At 41.3% G+C, this 18,461-nt stretch overlaps 1 protein-coding gene across 5 annotated transcripts in view; it reads left to right on the top strand.

The window, feature by feature from the left end:
* CUX1 (cut like homeobox 1) overlaps positions 1-18,461 on the top strand; it is a 263,475-nt gene that overhangs the window by 154,910 nt on the left and 90,104 nt on the right. For all 5 annotated transcript variants that reach the window (XM_065647494.1, XM_065647491.1, XM_065647490.1 and 2 more), the window contains exon 9: positions 11,582-11,630. In XM_065647494.1, the coding sequence (XP_065503566.1) occupies positions 11,582-11,630 (49 nt within the window). The remainder of the gene's footprint in view (positions 1-11,581; positions 11,631-18,461) is intronic.

The raw sequence follows: 18,461 nt of genomic DNA, 5'->3' as shown, positions 1-18,461 counted from the left end.
TGCTTGGTGTGCGCATTTAGACAATATCTTCCTTTTCTCCTTCCTCCAGTTTGTTTTTCCTATTCTATGCACTCCCCTTCGCTCCCCTTCCCTCCTTTGTTTCTTTCTGTCCCTTTTTTTTTTTAAATTTTTTCAGCTTTGTCACTCAGGCCGTCAAGATTCATGGTATCGATAGCTATAAACTGAAGCTGCAAAATGGTGACAGGATTGCGGTTTGACAAGCAGTGTTTCCATTCAGAGCGAAGCTGGAACCAGTTGGGAAAAGAGAAAACTGTATTGGTAATTGGATACGTTATTATGAAGATAGCAATCATCCTGGTTGTTAATCTTCAGCATAGCTCATGGGAAAGGCAAAACCTACTTAAAATACGCAGTAAACACGTCTCCCGTCGTGCTTTATGATATTTTCAGTCCATTTAGTGGATAGAAGGACATCAGTTGCCTTTATCAGAGACCATGTAATGCTGTTTTCTTCAATAGCCAGAAGGAAATACTTGCTTGAGTAGCTAGCAGAGAATAGGCACATCACCTATATTTGCTTCTAAAGCCAAAAGCACCTAAAGCTTTCCTCACATACATCTCCCACTTGAATGCTGTGCTACTGCAGAGTCAACATCTAGCTTTTCTTTTGCACAATGTTCATGTTCTTTGCATAGATAAAGGCAAAAGGCAAAGACAGGTTGCATTTTTATCCAGATTCCATCACTAAATAATGCCTTTTTGTTGTCTGTCATAAAGCTCTGACCAGATGCTACAGGTACATTTGACAATGTCGGGAAGCAAGATATTATCCTGTTTGGGAGCCTGTTAGTCAATGTACTTGGGGGGATACGTAAGCAGCTTGGTAAGAAACAGTAAATTGGAGATTATCAGCCTAGTGGACATATTTATCTTGTTTCATGCCAGTAAATCCTTCCAAAGCCCATGTAGGATGTTGTCTTACACTCCATAGTACCGGTCACCAAAGTCAGACTGGATAGAGGGGACAGAAGGTTTAGAGAACTTGAGCTTTTCTGCTACTATTGAAATAGGTGTGGCTTTCTCTTCTTTAGTCTGTTATATTTACCCTAATACATGTTCAGGCCATAGGAAAATTACCGTTCTCCCCAAGGCAGGAGCTGATGCTCTGTCACTGCCGTGCTGGTAAACAGTAATTTTCCCTTGATATATGGCTGTGGTGTGACACCTGTACGTAAAATTGCTTACTGTGCTGCTTTATTTTCAAACTGGCTTAAATCTGTTTCGCTGAATGTAGACTGAGGTAAGTTAAAGAAAAGTAATTTATAGGTTCTTACGGTGATGGACAACGATAAAGAATAAGTTAGTGGAGAAATTAATAGGTACCTAGATTTTCAAAATTACTACGCTCCTCAGCTCTTTCTGCAGTTGAGCGTCTTTGGAAGGAAACTCCTAAAGATGAGTCCGGAATACGTGTGTTGCCATAGCAAAAATTGTGAACAGTCTTCAATTTTTGAGGTTATTTTTGTTTTAAAGAAAACAAACATACAGAAATATGTGATTTTTAGCATTGATGTAGAACGAGAGAAGATTGTTCATTTGGGGATTGTAACTACTCAAAACCTAAAGTGATTTTTCAAGTGCGACGTGGTGATTCTAAATAAAATGGAAAAAAAAAAGGGGCAAATAAACTCCATGACCTTGCCAAGATATATGTACTGATTTTACACATTGCAACTCCAGTGATATTATTGAAATATTTGTGTGTATTTTTAGAGGGTATTTAATCAAAGCACAGACAATTCTTCCTGCTGATTCTTCACAGTTTAAGGTATTACCATTCTGATAAAAAAGGATGACATCTAAGATGTCTGCAATTAAGGTTTCTAATTTTGGATAAATTACCTATTTTAACTCCATCAGTAAAAATCAGTAAATTGTTGCAGGTGCTGTATTTCCAAAATGCCAAACTACCTATTATTATTTCTTTGGAGAAACAAAGCAGCTTATGCGAGTTGCAGAGCAGCGGAGTTAATCAGTTAAGACTTGGTCTTTAAGGAAGTTTTTATTTTGTATTTTGTTATACTTTTTTTTTTTTTCCTATTAAAATAAAAACCGGCAAGTTTGGCTCTCGTGCGGGGGGGGTGGAACAGCCCGTCCGTGTGTCCGCAGGCAGCCTGTCCGTGTGTCTGTGTGGTCTGTTTTAGTGCCAGCCTGCTCGGTGACCACTTTGCAGTTCCTCAGTTCCCCTCCTAAATTCACTCGGAAGCTGATGATTGACTTGGGCAGTAATTAACAGCATTAGAAATCCCAGGCACAGGGAGCTCTGGCGAGTCTTCTAGGAGTCAGGAGTGGCTGGGAAACGCAGACAAATAATCCGCTGGAGCGGAGGGCGGCAGGTTGGGAGAGCAGCAGCTGATGAGCCGTGTGTGCGTTGCTGGAAAACATCCATAATCTGAAATTCTTTTTGTGGGCTGGGAGGTGAGAGCTGGGGTTTCGGGGCTGAGGGACTGACCTGCAAATCTTGCGGGAGGAAGCAGCAAAGGGGGGCAGGTACAAAGCACAGGTCGGACGGCTGGTATTGTTACAATACATACTGTCTAAACAACTTTATAGGAACAATTGATAGGAAACCGTGTTGATTTGTATTGGGGCTTACGGGAGAAGGTGTTATTTTATCCACTGACTCACCTGCATGGAGAGCATCATAGGAACCGGAGCTTTCAGCCTATCCGGCCAGATTCTGCTCCTGCCAAAGCAGGTTTTGTATAATAATAGTGCTGACTTGTTGCTTTCTAGTGAGAATTTTCCTCACTGTGGGACTCCTGTAGAATCTAAATCATGAAAATGGGTAAGAATACACCCAACTCCACTTCAGAGGCTGCTGCTTGTTTTTGTCCATTGGGCCGGTGCAAAGCACCTTTTTGGAGCAAGCTGGTATCGACCCCGTCTGTTAAATTTTGTACAAACGATAGCGGATCGGTTTAATTGTGTAACAAATTAACTGTCATCCGAAGCTCTGTGAGCAAGCTGCAGAAATGGGACGCTCCGGGCAGCAGGAATGAACACCCAGCCGCCAAAGCACAGACCTCGGGCTTTACAGTTCCCACCTCTGCAGGTCGCGCTGAAAGGAGGTGAAGCGGGAAGGGTGCTGACTTTGGGAGCAAACTGAACGAAGATACCGTTAATAGAACGGTCACTTCCCAAAATGGCTTGCAAAGGATGCTCTAGATCAGGGTTTCTCATAGCGCAGAGCACGAACCCCGGAGTGGAACAAGTGGGCAAGAGGGAGGGTCCTCTGCCCGGTCTGGGGTGAGGTTCGCTTTCCTCCTGCTAACGTGGGGATCAAAAAGTCATGAGAGGGTGAAAAAGCTGGGAAACGGTGCGAAACGTGCTTGGGGTATGAGGAGAGCAGCTTTCGAATAGAAAGACCTTTAAAACTCATGTTTGGATCCTTGGGAAACAGTGATTTCTTCGTCAAACAGAGCTCCAGAGTGTACCCAAATGAACCAAAATGAGAACAATTACAGGGGACGTAAGGTTTAATAATGATGCTGCCTTAACGTGGTTAATAAGACTGCTGATTTCCCACATCTTGTCAGCCGAATATAACACTGTTTTGTATATTTGTTACCTCCGTTATGCATTGTAGCACGGGTAGATAAAGAGAAACACCATGGAGGCGGCAGGAAACAAAACAAAAATTATCAAACATGTTTATCACTAGAGCATTAAAATGGCTGCTGTGGCAGACACCAGATGAATTATGCAATACATAATTCTCTGGGCCACAGATGTTTCATTTTTCCTGCAAGAAGATGATTGAACCTTGAATGACAGTTTCAGGCAGTCTTTGATTGCTCTGTGGGTCACATGCTTGATATGACCCGCATTTGAGTTGCTTTCTACATGCTGTTGCTTTATAAAACATGTAAACTTGACATCGTGTTGGCTGCTCAAGGCCAAGGCAGGAGTAATTCCGTGCTTTTGATACGCTTTGTGTGCCAGTGAGGGAGAGGGAAGGGTGTCTGTGTTCAAATTCTGGTGCGTTATTGAATCAGCTGAAGTCAGGAGAGGAGAATTGCAGCAAGCTCGTTCGATTTGTAACAGGAGGCACTAGGAAACAGAGAGTTTTCCGCATCTGCGTCATCTTGCCTTGTTCGAAAATCCTCAGAGCTGGAATGTTGGATCGGGCAGCGACTCCTGTACCCAGGGCACAGCGCAGGTTGGCAATGGCCAGGGAGGCGGCTGGAAATGTTTGTTTGTCTGAATCGGCTCCTCTGAGCACGAATGTTTGTCATAACCTGGACCTGGAGACCGTGTTCCTCACCCTCATCCCGCAAATCGGGGGGGTTTGTGCTGACACTGCTGTCGTATCTCCATCTCAGGACATGAATGCAGGTGGGATTCGTAAGGAGAGCAGAGGAGAAACATCAGGAAGTTCGTTCTCCTTGTCTCCGTGGTGTCTAACGGCCGGTCAGAACGATTACACCAGAACCATCTCATGCCTCAACAACCGTCTTTGAACTTCTGTGACCCAAAGGGTTGTCACCAGTGGTCTGAGGTGGGACGAAACCCAGAATGGCCCAAATCCGGACACTTCTGATTACTGATTTTAACACACTGCAGAGTAAAGCGAAAATACATTCTGAAATAGGACATGTTTGATCTTGAGACCAGGAGAAGAAGGGATAGATTGTGTTTCTTTTCCTGTCCAATATACCTTCTGGTAACAGGCAGCAGACAAGCGTGTTGGCTGGACATGGAGGCAAGAGACCTGTTCTTGTGGAGAAAACCACGGTGGTAGTTGGATAAGAGGTGTTTAAATGAAGGAACAAGCAGTTTGGGAGCTACAATTCATCTTGGCTGTGGTGCAGTGTATGTAAATATGTGCCGTGTAAGAAAGCAGTATTGTCATCAAATAAAAGAGATGTTGCATCTCTTTAGAGGTTGGCTACTTTTCATACAGCCAATACACCTTTCCTTTATTCCAGCTGTTTATGGTAAACATTTTTCTTTGGTTTGCAAAATGTGCCAAGGGCATGAGTGAGAACACTGTGGGAATTACAGCTCTGGGGTTCTATGAGTTGGTATTTTCTGCTACATATAATTCTTACTTTTTCTCTTTATATCTTATTGAGCATATTAATTAGTGTCACTCATATCAATTTCTCTCGGTAAAAATGATTAAGAAGCACTACTGATCTTTAGAAACACTGCTCCCTAGTGCGTCACTGGAATAAAGCTGATTTCTGTTGTGTTTAAAACTGTATAATGGCAAACATGATTTTCTTAGCCTTGAAATCCTGACTTAAGCCGTGAAAGAGAAAACAAAGCGCTGTACAGGTTTTCTTGGAAAGCAGGTCTTTTACTGACTGAAAGTTGTTTTATTCCATAGGGTCTTTTCCTTCTAACGATCCAGATGGTTCTTGTCTTGTAATGTCCAGGTATTGCTCAATATCTTGGGCTTTATAAGCAGCTTCTTTAACCTTTATCAATATTTGATGATCACTTGACATCTTTCAAGGGGCTAAGACACCGATTATTTGAAGATCATACCTGCAGCTGGTGCAACTGCTTGATCCCGGTACTTACGATACTGACCTGGTGTGCTTAATGAGAAATCCTTGCATGGGATTTAGTTTATTTTTTCAGCTTGAATCTGTATGCAGTGCACTGCCTGGTTACAAGGCTAGCAATGAAATTAATTCTTATAGACCCACAAAACCTTAATAAGTTATCATTGAGTCTCTCTCCTTTTTGCCTGGGGAGGAACTTGATTTAGTGTAGGATAACTGCAAAGAGGGGTCTGGACAATGTACAGGGGACATTTAGCAATTCCCCAGATTAATCCAGGTGACGTATTTTGTAATTGCTGGAGCACCTGAAACCAGCATTTCTTTGATCTCTCAATTTAAAGCCTTCAGTGTTTCACTGCTTAGCAGAGAGAGGATTTTTTTCTTTGACTGAGTTCCTAGGAGAGGAAACACCCAATTCATTACGAAAGTTGGTGGATTTATGAATCCCTGAACAGAGAAATTCTTTTACAAGAGGCCTGGATTTATATGACATTGGAAAAAGGATTATCTGATCTGGAGATCCTTAGAGAGCTGCTGTGAAAGAAAATATTAACCTATAGCTCTTGCAATTTGAAAAGTAGATTTGAGAACTTAGTAGTAGAAAGTGTGTGAGTCCTTGCCCTTTGTCGTGATGTACTGAAATAGCTTCTTTTTCTTTCTTTGTACAACCCTTGTGTCTATTACTTTTGGAGGTTGTATTAGCATTGAAGTTGGATTTATCTAATGGGTGTTTGTTGGATTACAGTCATTATGTATTCTAAAAATTCCTAAAACCCTCTATAGGAAACTTTGTAAGAGATTCAAAGAAAGCATTCGGTTCTGCATATGCAAGTTCTAGAGGTGCGGGGATTAGATGAGGGCATCTACCAGCAGAGCTTAGTCAGAGTCTTGACTTTAGGTAGGAAATTTGTCATCCTTCTTTTTTGCTTAAAGAAAAAATAAAATTGAATATTCAAATGCTGGAATGCTCTTGTGCCCTGAGTGAATGCTGTGATCATCGGGCTGCAGGCAGTTTTGACATTGTTTAGTGATCTGAAATTACTTCCTAGACCCGTGAACCTTTCTTGATCAAAATTTTATTGAAACTTGAAAAAATTCAATGCACTGCACTTTTTTTTTGGGGGGGTGTCTTTTTTAAAATGCTCTGGCCCTTCTCCTTCTTCCCCTCCCAAAAGTCCCAAATAATTCTTCCCGTTTTGTCTTGTGCTAGCGAAGTACTAGATGATACTGCCTCTGTTTTTAAGAGGCTAAGATGTTTACCTAATTTGGCCAAAATCTGCCCTGTGATGATCACAGATATATGTTACAAGTAGCATTTTCTTTTTTCTTAATTAAAAATAAATGCACATTAGTCGATAATGGTCTGCTTTTAGTTTGAAATTGCCTGCGTAAATGTTTTAGTAATTAGAACGTTTTAACAAGCCCCAGTGGCTCCATATACCCTTCGCTCTGACCAGTAAACTTCTACATGTTTTTAAAGAAAACAAACGTGTGGGAAAAAATGTTGTTTGTTTTTTTTCCAAACCAAAATACTAATGTGCCCTGCTAGTGAAGTTTCTTGGCCACACCACTGACTGCAATTTCCAAAGTGTCATCTGTGTTTTTCAGTCCTTCCATGTATAAAGAATCCAACAGCAGTTTCCTTCAAGGTTCAGTAAGTTTGAATGTTCAGGGGGCTGTAGCCACAAGATTTGGCAAACCATTCACTTGTCATGTTAATAAAAAAGGAATTGTTTCTGCCTCTTTAAGCTAGTCTCTAGATGAAGGAGTTGGCTCAACTGGATTTTAATCATAAAGTCCAAATTATTCTTGCTTGCAAGTGAATAGCTCACAGTGTTTAGGATTTTCATCTGATTTAATTTTATTTAGAAAAAGAAACTGAGCTTCTTCCATGTTACCAATTCCTGAGTTTGCCTGCTTGTTGTGCTGTTCGAAAAAGAAAATTGAGCCTTTCTGGAGTTTTTATTTCCTGTAAGCAATCGAACTGAAAAGTGGTGTCCTTTTTTTTAAACTCCTTAAGTTAGTTGTTGGGTTTTTTTTAGATGGCGTGTTAGCTTTGAGAGCTCTTTCGTAACTGGTAAAAGCTTATACCTTGTAAAATCTATAGCTTTTAATGCATTTTGGGTTTCACTTCAAATACAGTATCAAAAGAAGAAATAAGATAATGTTTCATCGTCATGCTGTTTCAGCAGCTCAGATTCTTTTTACCTGGTAATGCTTATTCTGTAGCTCCAAATGGTTGTGCTTAAAATTTGATTTCTTAGCCTGAAAATGTTGAAACTTAGAACAAACTCTGTGATACAGTCTGAAGAACTCTCTTGCTTACATGGTTGGTTTTCCTCTAACACAGAGATCATAGGGAATTAGATCAGATGAATTATTATGCTACTACACAGGGTAGATAATATTTGTTCCTGCAAACAACTTTCACCCGCTCTTTTTTCGTGATCTGTTTTAATGTTTAGGAAGTATCACCATTGACAAGCCCTGAATAATTTTGGGTTGCCGTGTAGAAATCTGCTGTAAAACACCATAAATATCACTGTATTTCAGCAAAAGGTCTTATTGTTACTAATTACCCTCATTCTCTGTATCTGTCCAAAAAACCACAGAACTTTGGGGGTTTTTCTCCTTGGGGTGATGGGGGAATCCGGGAACTTCCAAGAGCTTGAGTCGTGTGTTGCTTCAGGAGGGGAAAAAGTAAAATCATCAGGTCTGTGTCTCTTATAAGTGAGTTTAGTTCACATGGAATGGCTCTGGTCAGAAATTTAGGGTCAGTATAGCCACGGATTTGCTAAATTTGGCCATGATTCCCTTCAAGGTTCTCACCAGATTTTCAATGCAAACCTGCAGGACAAGCAGCCGGCAGCCTTGGGCTGGGTGGTGTTTTGCCTGACAAGTAATTCTGCTGAAATAAAAATACATATTGAAATAGGTAGGGCTGAAAATGAGCAGATGCAGTGGATGGCGAATACATCAAAAATGACCCATGTGGGACTAACTCAGCCAAAGTGGAGTTTCCTTGTCCCTTGCAGGTTTGAATTCGACAGGGTGCTTTGTAAACAATAAATCCAATAAATCAAGTTGTTTCTGTGAGTGCATAAAAGGTGTGAGAACCGTAATTTATTTTATAATAAATACTTCTGCTGAGCAAACAGCGAATGTAGCTATTAGAGACTTTCTCAAATAAGTGACTTTCGGCTGCTGAGTGCCAGCTTCTGATGTGGTAGCTGAGCTTTTAAAATGAAAAGACTGAATTCCTTTGGAAGATTCTTCTGAATGCTGGTGACACTTGTGCTAGGAAAGAATAACGAGTAATTTAATTCCTTACTTTACTTAAAGATAACATTTCTGGTTGCAGCATTAACCCGCGCTGGTGTGCAGACTGCTTGACTGGAGATGTTTTGCTTGAATTTTTTTGGAGACGTCGCATCCTTTCATTAGGTGTGCAGAGACAGATGATGTGTGGAAAAGCTAGGCAGAAAAAAAAAAGTATGAAGGGAAAGGGGAGTTCAGGATCAGTGTCTGGATACAAGGACAAAGGGACAATTTTGCCCTTGGCTACAGTTTGACACATCTACCGGCTTCAGTCAGAATTATCTGTGCACGCTGAAGGGCAGAAATGTCATTTTTATGACGTTCTATATCCTCGATCGTCTTTTTTTTTTTTTTTTGTAATTGGCTGCGTATACTAGTGCTGTAATATAGCTCTTAAATCCTGACCCCGGCCGAAAACAACTTACAAATACCAGTCTTAATACTTCCGTCCGTTTTCAATAGAGGACTGTCCGAAGTCCTTGCACCTCGTTTTTCCTCGGAGTCCTTTGCTCTTCTCAAGTTCTGCAGTTTTTCAGAGCTTTGGCTGATACCTGCCACCCCCTTTTTGGGAGGAAGGGCGAAGATTGGGTTGTTTTGCAGCCCCTACAGTGAAGGGAGCGGGAGCTGGGTTCAGCGGAGCTGGGTTCAGAGGAGCTGGGTTCAGCAGAGCTGGGTTCAGCGGAGCTGGGTTCAGCGGAGCTGCAGCCGGCGCGTCGGGATGGGACGTTCCCAGCTCCGGTCCGCGAGGCTTGTGACAAAAGCCAGACATCACTCACTGGCTCCATATAACCTGAGGCATTCACATATAAATTCAACGTGAAGGCATAAGCTTATATAAAGAGGATCCTTAAACTATCCCAGCTAAAAATATTTATGAAATGCTGGGAAACATTTTTGTGGGGGCTTAGTGGTGGCGCTTTTTTTTTTTTTTTTTTTTTTTGATGCTTTAAGATGCTCTCTTCCCTCATCTCCATTATAGATACATAATGGGGTCACTTTGCATGGTTTTAGGGACATCTTTTCCCTGTGAAATACTGTGTTTTCTGTATGGGGATTAACAAGGTGGGCAAGTGTTTTGGGTCTGGAGTCCAAAACAAAAGATGTTTTTCACAGCTACAGAGGCTAAAGAGATCAAAAGTGTTATCACAGGCTTACGTTAACCTGCCCGGGTTACTCTTCTGGTTTCTCCCTTCGAAGCCTTATTTGCCCAAAGAGTGATTGTTTGATTCAGTAACTAATGTCTATTATTTATTATTAATTCAAAACATCGTGTGCATGATTTTTTCCCAATATAAGAGTACATTAGCTTCTCCTCCACAAGAAAACACATGTTAATCTGTTTTCCATTATTGTCCAAAAGATTTTTTCAAAAGGCAATTCATGTTGCCCAGACAACATTAAAGGCTGTAATTAAAAAGAATTTTCCATTAATGTATATACATACACATTTACTTATTATGATCTTTTACTGCATTTCCCTAAGTGTGCACACAGAAACCTAAAATGCTGTCGAAGAGTAAGTCAATATTCAGTGTAATGATCTAGTGTCGAGTGTGCCAGTACCCTGATGTACTTCAATTAACCATCTTTCCCTGCAAACACCTGCATAGAAAAAGGCGTCTTCTGTGGGATCAGCAGAAGAAATAAACCCTGACTTTTCTGCACCGGCAGCGGAAGGGAATTCCAGTATTTCACAGCTTTTACTGATAATGATCTGCTGCAGATTAAAAACAAAAACCAGACATTATGGTGTTGGCAGATTGCAAAAGGACTTGCTGGTTAAAGCTGCTGTTCAGAGGAGATGAGGATAGTGTTTATTGCTTCCATATGGTCCAGAGATACAAGACAGGCAAAATGTCTGGGGAGCAGTAATATGTCTTTCTGTATTGATACAGAACATAGTTTTAGCTCTGTGGGCTCTTTTCCCGGTACCTTTCACAGGTGAGAGTACGAGTGTGAAATATTTGCCCGTGATTCAGCATGATGGTTAAAAAAAAAAAAAAAAGGAAAAGGAAAAAAAACCTACTTAAAGATTAGAGCCATTTCTGTGAGTAAAGTCTTAGAAATGCTGGGTTTGTAGAGGGTCAGGGCTGGTACCTGCCACCTAACACACGTACGCAAAGGATCTATTCTTCCTCGACTATTCGTGTAGTTTTCAACCCTTTGACTTTTAAGCTTTGTAAAGTACATTAAGAGCACGAGCCTAAATTTAGAGTTTTCTGCATAATATAAAATTAAATTTCTTGGTCTCTTCGACATCGTGATTATTTTTTTTCGCCGAATTTAGAACCATGCGCACACTGAAACAGAAGAGTAGCAGGCTGGTTTTGTGGACATCAGTACAAGTAGCTGACTGAAGAGCTGTAGTCTTCGATTTCTCCATAATTACCACTTGTGAAGCACCTTTACACGTAGGAAAGGTGATCTTGCCCTTCTGCAGAAAGTTGGGGACTAAGATCTTCAAAGATCTAATGAATGTGCTCAGTTATCGATGCGCCGTTGTGTTGCAAAAAGGGAGCAGGCAAAGGATTTGGAGACTCACAAACCAGAACCCAGAGCTGAAACACAAGAGGATTTCAGCTTAGCTGATCAGTCTGACTGTGTCCTTTTAAAAAACATTGAAAATTGGTATTGTTTGAATGAATGTCGCAATTGTACAGTGCATGAACTCATATAGCAGGCATTCTTTGTGTGATAACGGTACTTCTGCTCTCTTGTTCTCCCAGGGCTGATGAAATCGAGATGATCATGACAGACCTCGAAAGAGCAAATCAGGTAGGATTTTAAACGAGTTCCTCGTAAAATTCTAAGTGTGACTTTGATTTTTTTTTTTCCTTCTCTTTTGGATTTCATGACAGTTCTTTTAGATGCACTTAGCAGTCATAACTGCGTAGAATAAGAAAATATGCAAATTTAGGTAAAAAATACAGCTCTTTAGGGATACTCTGTAAGGTTTTTGTGCACAGCAAAGTAGTGCTTGCTGTGTATTTTACCTTCTAAGAATTTAAACTTAAGTCTCCCACTGTAGTTATTCTTGGGTCTATGTTTTTAAATCCTTCGTGTTGGCCGCTACCTGGCCGTGCAGGTAACTGGTTTACCCAAATTAAAGGCTCTCTGCTCTAGGGCTCCTGGAGCCCAGCCTAGGGAGGCCTGACCTGCCGCAGCTCCAGCTTTTGTGGGCTTCTCTGGACTTTTCTTTTCCCTTCCTTTTCTGGTACGTTTTATTGGCCTTATTAAATTTTTAGCAAGGGTTGGATCAGACTGTGCCGTGCAGGAGAACAAAGAAATCGTAATTTGTTCCTGCAGATGTTGATTTGGTAGACTCACAGCAAGTATATTGTTCTTCACGTTCGTTACCATCCAACCCCCCTGCAATGAGCCGCCCTCGTTGTAAAAAATTTCTTCCTCGTGTCTGGCCTGAATCCCCCCTCTTTTAGTTTAAAACCATCACCCCTTGTCCTGTCGCAATAGGTCCTGCTCCAAAGTCTGTCCCCATCTTTCTTATCGGCCCCTTTTAAGTTCAGAACGGCCGCAATAAGTCTCCCCGGAGCTTCTCTTCTCCAGGCCGAACACTCCAACTCTCTCAGCCTGTCCTCTTCATATATATTTTTTTATATATATATCTTTATAAATGGGAAAAATGAAGCAGAAGGCAGATTTGTAAGTCATTGGGTTGATCATTTAGTCAGTAAAAGAAAATTGGGGTTTGCACAGTGGGTTTTTGGTTCTGTCAAATAACTTTCGTAGACAGCATTAAGTAGTTATGAAAGTGCTAGTAATTATTTGAAAATCTGTAGATTTTTTAGAAATTATGTAGGTGTTAGGGGTGTTTTGGTAGGATTATTGTGTGATTTTTGCAAAGGCCGTGTGTTTTGCGAAGTTGTAGCAATGATTTACCCAGAAGGGGTGAAGAGTGGAAGAGTGGTTCTGGTTAAAGAACAGGTATTTCTGATTTCCTCGTTGCCATCCTAAAATGGAATATGTCCATTTATAGAGAAATTCAAAAGATATTTTCCTAACTGGAGCAAACCTGCAATGTTGGATTTTTTTTACTTTATTGGGATTTCTTTATTATTAGTCAAAATATATAATTGCTTATGTTGTAAAATGAGCAGCGGTGATTCTGTCCCCGCTTTCCCTGTGCTCCTGTTCCCTCCCAGCAGCGTTTGCAGCTGGGGAACCTTTCATCGAGCTCAGTAACGGCAGAAAAATCTGAATTTGGGGTGAAGGGACCGGGTTTGTTTTCTGTGGGTTTAACAAATTGCAGCAGCTCAACGAAACAGCCCCATAGTCCTTGTCTTGTGTGATGCTTTACCTTTAGAAAACACTTCTCTAAATTATAACTAAGTAATCTTCATAGCAGCAATTCCTGTGTTTTACCTCTTTAGAGCTGGAAAAAAAAAAAAGAAAGAAATTAAATGCATTCCGCAGGCCAGAAAGCGAGTTTGCATCAGGCTGAAGTGTTACAATTGCAGAAACAAGTACTTAACGTAATTATGTATTTAATAGTTAAATTAACATTTCCTTTTACCATTTCAGTAAGTACTTATTCCCCATTATTACGGCTACCTTTAAAGAGTAATTCTCAGCATGACTCCTGCTTTGAGGATAGCCCGCCTTGCTGATTTCGACGTGATGTTTTGCTGCTCTGGAATTAACACTGACCCAGACGCCTGGGATTCGGAGCAGAAATTTAGACAACAGCAAAATGTTTCCACTGAACATATGAAAAAGATTTGCTCTACATTTTAAAATATTTCATAGTTCTTGAAAATCCCTTTCTCGGTTCCTGCCCATTTAAAACCCCGAGCTGGTGTTTCTGCTCCCCTCTGGCTCTGGAGAGGTGGGGCTGACGTTTCCCTCCCCAGTTCTGCAGTAGGAGCGGGTGGATGTTCTCACCGATGTTGATCCAGGTGTCCGTATTCTGGGTGATGAAATCCACGGGGACAGACCTGGTGCTGGAACTCCCACCCTCGTGTCCAGTGGGTGAAGCGAGGACTGTTCTTAGTCTTCAGACTCCATCACCTCTCTTTTCCTCCTGTGTTTTTTTTTCTCATTTGGATCCTCAAATGGTTTCATGCAGGAACTTTCTGGGCTTGTTTGTGTGCGATCATCCCCAGAAGAAATTACTAGCTCCTAGAAATAATTACCTTTAAATACCAGTGAGCTTTGTGATTTTCTGCTTAGAGAGAAAAAGGGGTAGTGACCGCAAAGTTCTGTTCCTCTCCATTGTACCATTAGTGCAAGGTGTAAACTGAATTTTAATTTTCCCCCAAACCATAACCCTAATGAGAAAGAGAGAAATCCCTCTCTAGTTCCCTCCTCATCCCAAGGTTGGATGGGTTGGATGCCTTTGGCTGAAGCCAAAATATAACTAAATGCAATAGGAATGGCTTATTTTCACTTTACTAAGCACCAGCCTGATAACGAAAATAACCCAAGAGTTCACTCTCACATTTCCATGAAGATTTAATAATCCTGTAGTTTGGGGAAGGGACTCGTTTTATTAAGATTTCATTTTGCACAATAAATCACTGCATATTTTCTGATGTGCTACGAAGTATAATAATAAATAATTAAAACTAAACTACCCTTACTTGTCAAAATAAATGATTTATCATAGTTTGGGATATAGCATCTTTGAATTTTTTATTGTTTGATTCCCAGAATATTATAATTTCCAATCAGTGACGTTAATGAAGCTCCAGTGTACTTTTCTGCATTTGCAACAGTTACAGTTGTGTGAATGTGCATTTCACGCCAATATTTATGGTTCGCACTTTCCTGTACCTTTTCAAGTTTATACCTTTCTCATAAGTGTTTATTGTAGTAAGTGGCGAATCTTTGGGATGACCAGTTTATTCAAATGAATTATCCTTCTGTTTCTATACTTTGTCTGACAACCTGGACTCACCCAGTCGTACATGAGAAAAACTGAGGTTTCTGTTGAAAAGAATAATTTCTATGTTGTGAAAACAGAAATACATCGAAGTGTTAAATTTAACTAACAAACAAGCAAAACCAACAACAACCACCACCAAAACAGAGAGGAAGAAGGGCAAATGTTGAGGTTTTAATACCGAGTCTGAGTTTGTGGTTTCGTATCACTGATGTATCCGAATCTGTTTACTGGCTTTATGCATTCAGTTGACATTGTTTTGGGGTTCATTTAAACTGTCTAATGGGATTTGTAATTTGGGCTTCCTGAAAAATTAAAAAAAAAAGATTTAAAAGAAAAAAAGAAAATAACTTGGTTAGGGTTGGTTGATCCCGGGCTATTGGATTTTAATCTTGAGGAGGAAGAAATAGATTTGAAAAACAGACTCGGATACAGGCATCCTTAGATTTTCAGTGTAATAACAGAAAGAGAATATGAGACTTTTTTTTTTGTGGACTATATTCTGAACGCTATCGAAAAATAATTAATCTTTTTTTTTTTTCTTCTGTGTCTGTGTCATGTTATCCCTTTGGAAAAGCAAAATGTTTCCATTGGTTTTCTTTCCATCTTCATGGTGCTGACAGTGCTCCCAGATTTTTACTGCTTCTTTTTTTCTGGGGAAAGCCAAATATAGAAACTTCTGTTACCAATAAAACAACTGTTCTTTCTAAAATACGTAACCATATATTAAAGAATCTAGTCTGGATCAGTATCATGTATTCCACAGAAACGTGGCGTTAGATTTTAAGATCTGTAGAGGAAGGGTTAGTGAGTTCAAGCATTTTTTTGGAAGCATACTACCACTAAAGTACAGAGAACAGCATCTGCTATAGATGGAAAGAAAACCTCACCAGGGCGTTGTGGCAGAAATGCTGTCCTCAAGATTATTTTTTAATTTCATTGAGTGTGGTACCTTCCGATCTCTAACAAAGCAAATTGGAAAATGGTTTGAAAAGATATTCCCACTAAGCGAGATGGCTATAAAACATGTATGGTTTTGAGCAGCGGATGGGATAAAGTCTCTTTCGCCGAGCAACGCGAACGCGGCACAATCCAGGTAGCGCCAGTGCCGGGCGGGAGGTTTCGGTAACAAAACCACTGGCAAGCCAGTCCCAGTTTTTATGTTTCCACCAAGACGCGTGTTCATCTCGACGCGACTCCTCCATCTGCACCAAGGCTCATGCAGATATTGCCCACAAACGCTGCCGGAATATTTGCTTTTGATTTCTCACTCCCTGTGCCACAGCCCCGCCGAATTCTGCACCGTTATGCTGGTTTGTAGCACATGAGGTCATTCGTTTAATCCTATTATTTCACTGTCTCTAGAAGGGGAATAATAACATTTACTTTACATAGTGCGTTGAGATCCTTGCATGGAGAAGTGCTGCATAAAGGCAAAATATAGTTAATATTATTTTCATAGCAGCACAGGAGCTTCCTGTAAACGCTCGGCTTTCAGCTGGGAATACATTTATCTGGCAGCCTTTCAGTGCACAAAGCAAAGTGCAGTAGCCTGAAGACAAGAATGAAGACAACTCAGCCTCTTCTGTTTGTTGGAGTTCTTTTCCTTTTTTTTTTTAATTTCATTTAATTCCCCGTTGCTGGGAAAAATAGGTGCCAGAGCCCTGAAGAGTCTTTCGTGTTACAGATTTTCTGATAACCTTGCTGTTGTTGTATGCAAACTAGGGTCGTTTAAAGGTTTTAAAATAAATTTTTGTATCTCAAAACTTGGAAAATTAAAGCGCATTGAACCAGGGCGCTTTAATTGATGTTGTACTCCAAGAAACGCAGCTTTTGCAGCAGCTTGCAAGTAAGAACATCAGCTTCAAACACTTAAAACCAAGCCTGGTGATCACTGCTATAACCAGGCTCATTAACTTCGGCAGAATTACTCGTGCTAATATACACTTCCAGCCCATAGGAAGATTTTGCCACGTATAGCACTGAATTTAGCGTGTAATAAGGAAATACAGTTTGGCTGGTGGAACCTTAAGAGAAAGGTTATACTTTTTTGCTTGTAAGTGTCTCATTTTGCTATTCACACCACTGGTCTTTGATCAGATTAACATTTTACTGTAAGGAGAAGAGCACTCAGTTCATGCTATTCATTATCTTGTCAGGAAACAATGAGAATAATTTAAACTGGATATATTGTATAAGACTTTTTTTTTTTTTTTTAATTGGAAAGTGCACGGCAGCGTTACGATCATGACCTGCTGGCTCCACTGTGAACAGCACAATATTTACATGCTATATTAAGGCGAATGAAAGTATTTTGAAATATTTTGTTACCAAGGAGGAACCTCTATGCTACGAAAACAGCGGTATGGAAATTAGCAGGAATTGTATGGGTGAGCCATCCAGAAAAACAGCATTTTTAGACAATGCCGGATTTGCATGATCTCTTATCAAGGCAGTAGCATCACTGTCACTGCTCATCGTGTTTTTTCTAGGCTGTACATTTGGAAGTAAGAAGCCAAGACTTTCAGCGGTGACTTACGAAAAGCAACTGTACTCCGGCATACGCATTTCTTAGCCAAAGTGGGACAGTTTCACACAAAGAGAAGGTCGCGTGAACTTTCCAGCGGCTCCAAGTTGTGCAAGATCGCTAGGTTTTAGCAATTTTCCGTACTGAGTGTCTGTCTCTGGCTGCATTCTCTTTTCTTATTTCAGGAAAAATTGTTCAACCATTTCTAAGAATAAGATTAGGAAAAACAGTCCAGTCTTCCCCACGTATTAGGAATTGTTCTTGGTTTTGGTGAGGAGCCTGCTGTGCCCATATTTAAGAGAAGGAGCTTGGCACTTGATGAGGGAGGGTTTGCCTTTTTCTCAGGGCTGTATTTTCTGTTGCTTCAAGTAGCAAAAGAAAAAAAAAAAAGCCCCAAGTTTGGCCAACCTATAAGCGTCTGAAAAAAAAAACAAAACCACCAACCCAGTTCACACAAACTCAACAGAATCTGGTTTGAATTTGTGGGCTTTGATGTCCGTGCCCGTCCCAAGCACGCTGCAGTCTGTCGCCGGGTGAACATTAACCAGCCAGGTTTTTCTTCTCTCGGCTGTGATGTGAGGTCCAGTGCCGCTTTGACTGGGAGCACTGGGAGGGGAGACGCTTCCCCGGGCCGTCCCTGCCCCAGCGGGGAGCAACAGAGAGAGCTGGCGGTGGGGAGGGAGGAGAAGCACCGGGACAGGGCTGCTGCAAGGACGTCGGGAGAAGAAGCAACAAGGAAAGGAGGAAAGCGTGGGGGTAAGATGAATTCTGGAAGTTTGTGTGGATTCGTTGGGTCGTGCGAGGTCCGAGCTCGCTTCTGCCTGCCTGAAGCTAAAGGCACTGTGAAGCTCAGCGAAGGTAGAAATGGTGCTTCCAGCGGCCAAAATGCATTAGGAAGGGGACGAAGTGACAAGCAGAGAGGGGTAGGAGTCGGAGAGGAAAAACGAGAGGGTTTTGCAGGGGAGCGGCACCGCAGCCGCTGCGTGGGGTCTTGGGTGTGGGTGACAACGGCCAAACGCAGCCCGTGCTGGTGGTCAGGCTGTGGGTGACGTGGGCAAGCAGAGCACCCAAATGGCGATACGGCGAGATTTTGGGTGACACCAGCGAGCAGAGCACCCGAATGGCGATACGGTGAGATTTTGGGTGACACCAGCGAGCAGAGCGCCCGAATGGCAATACG

The sequence above is a fragment of the Caloenas nicobarica genome, chromosome 17 (assembly GCF_036013445.1).
Source record: "Caloenas nicobarica isolate bCalNic1 chromosome 17, bCalNic1.hap1, whole genome shotgun sequence".
Classification (NCBI taxonomy): domain Eukaryota; kingdom Metazoa; phylum Chordata; class Aves; order Columbiformes; family Columbidae; genus Caloenas; species Caloenas nicobarica.
The sequence above is the reverse complement of the archived record's forward strand: the minus strand, read 5'-3'. Positions and strand labels throughout refer to the sequence as shown.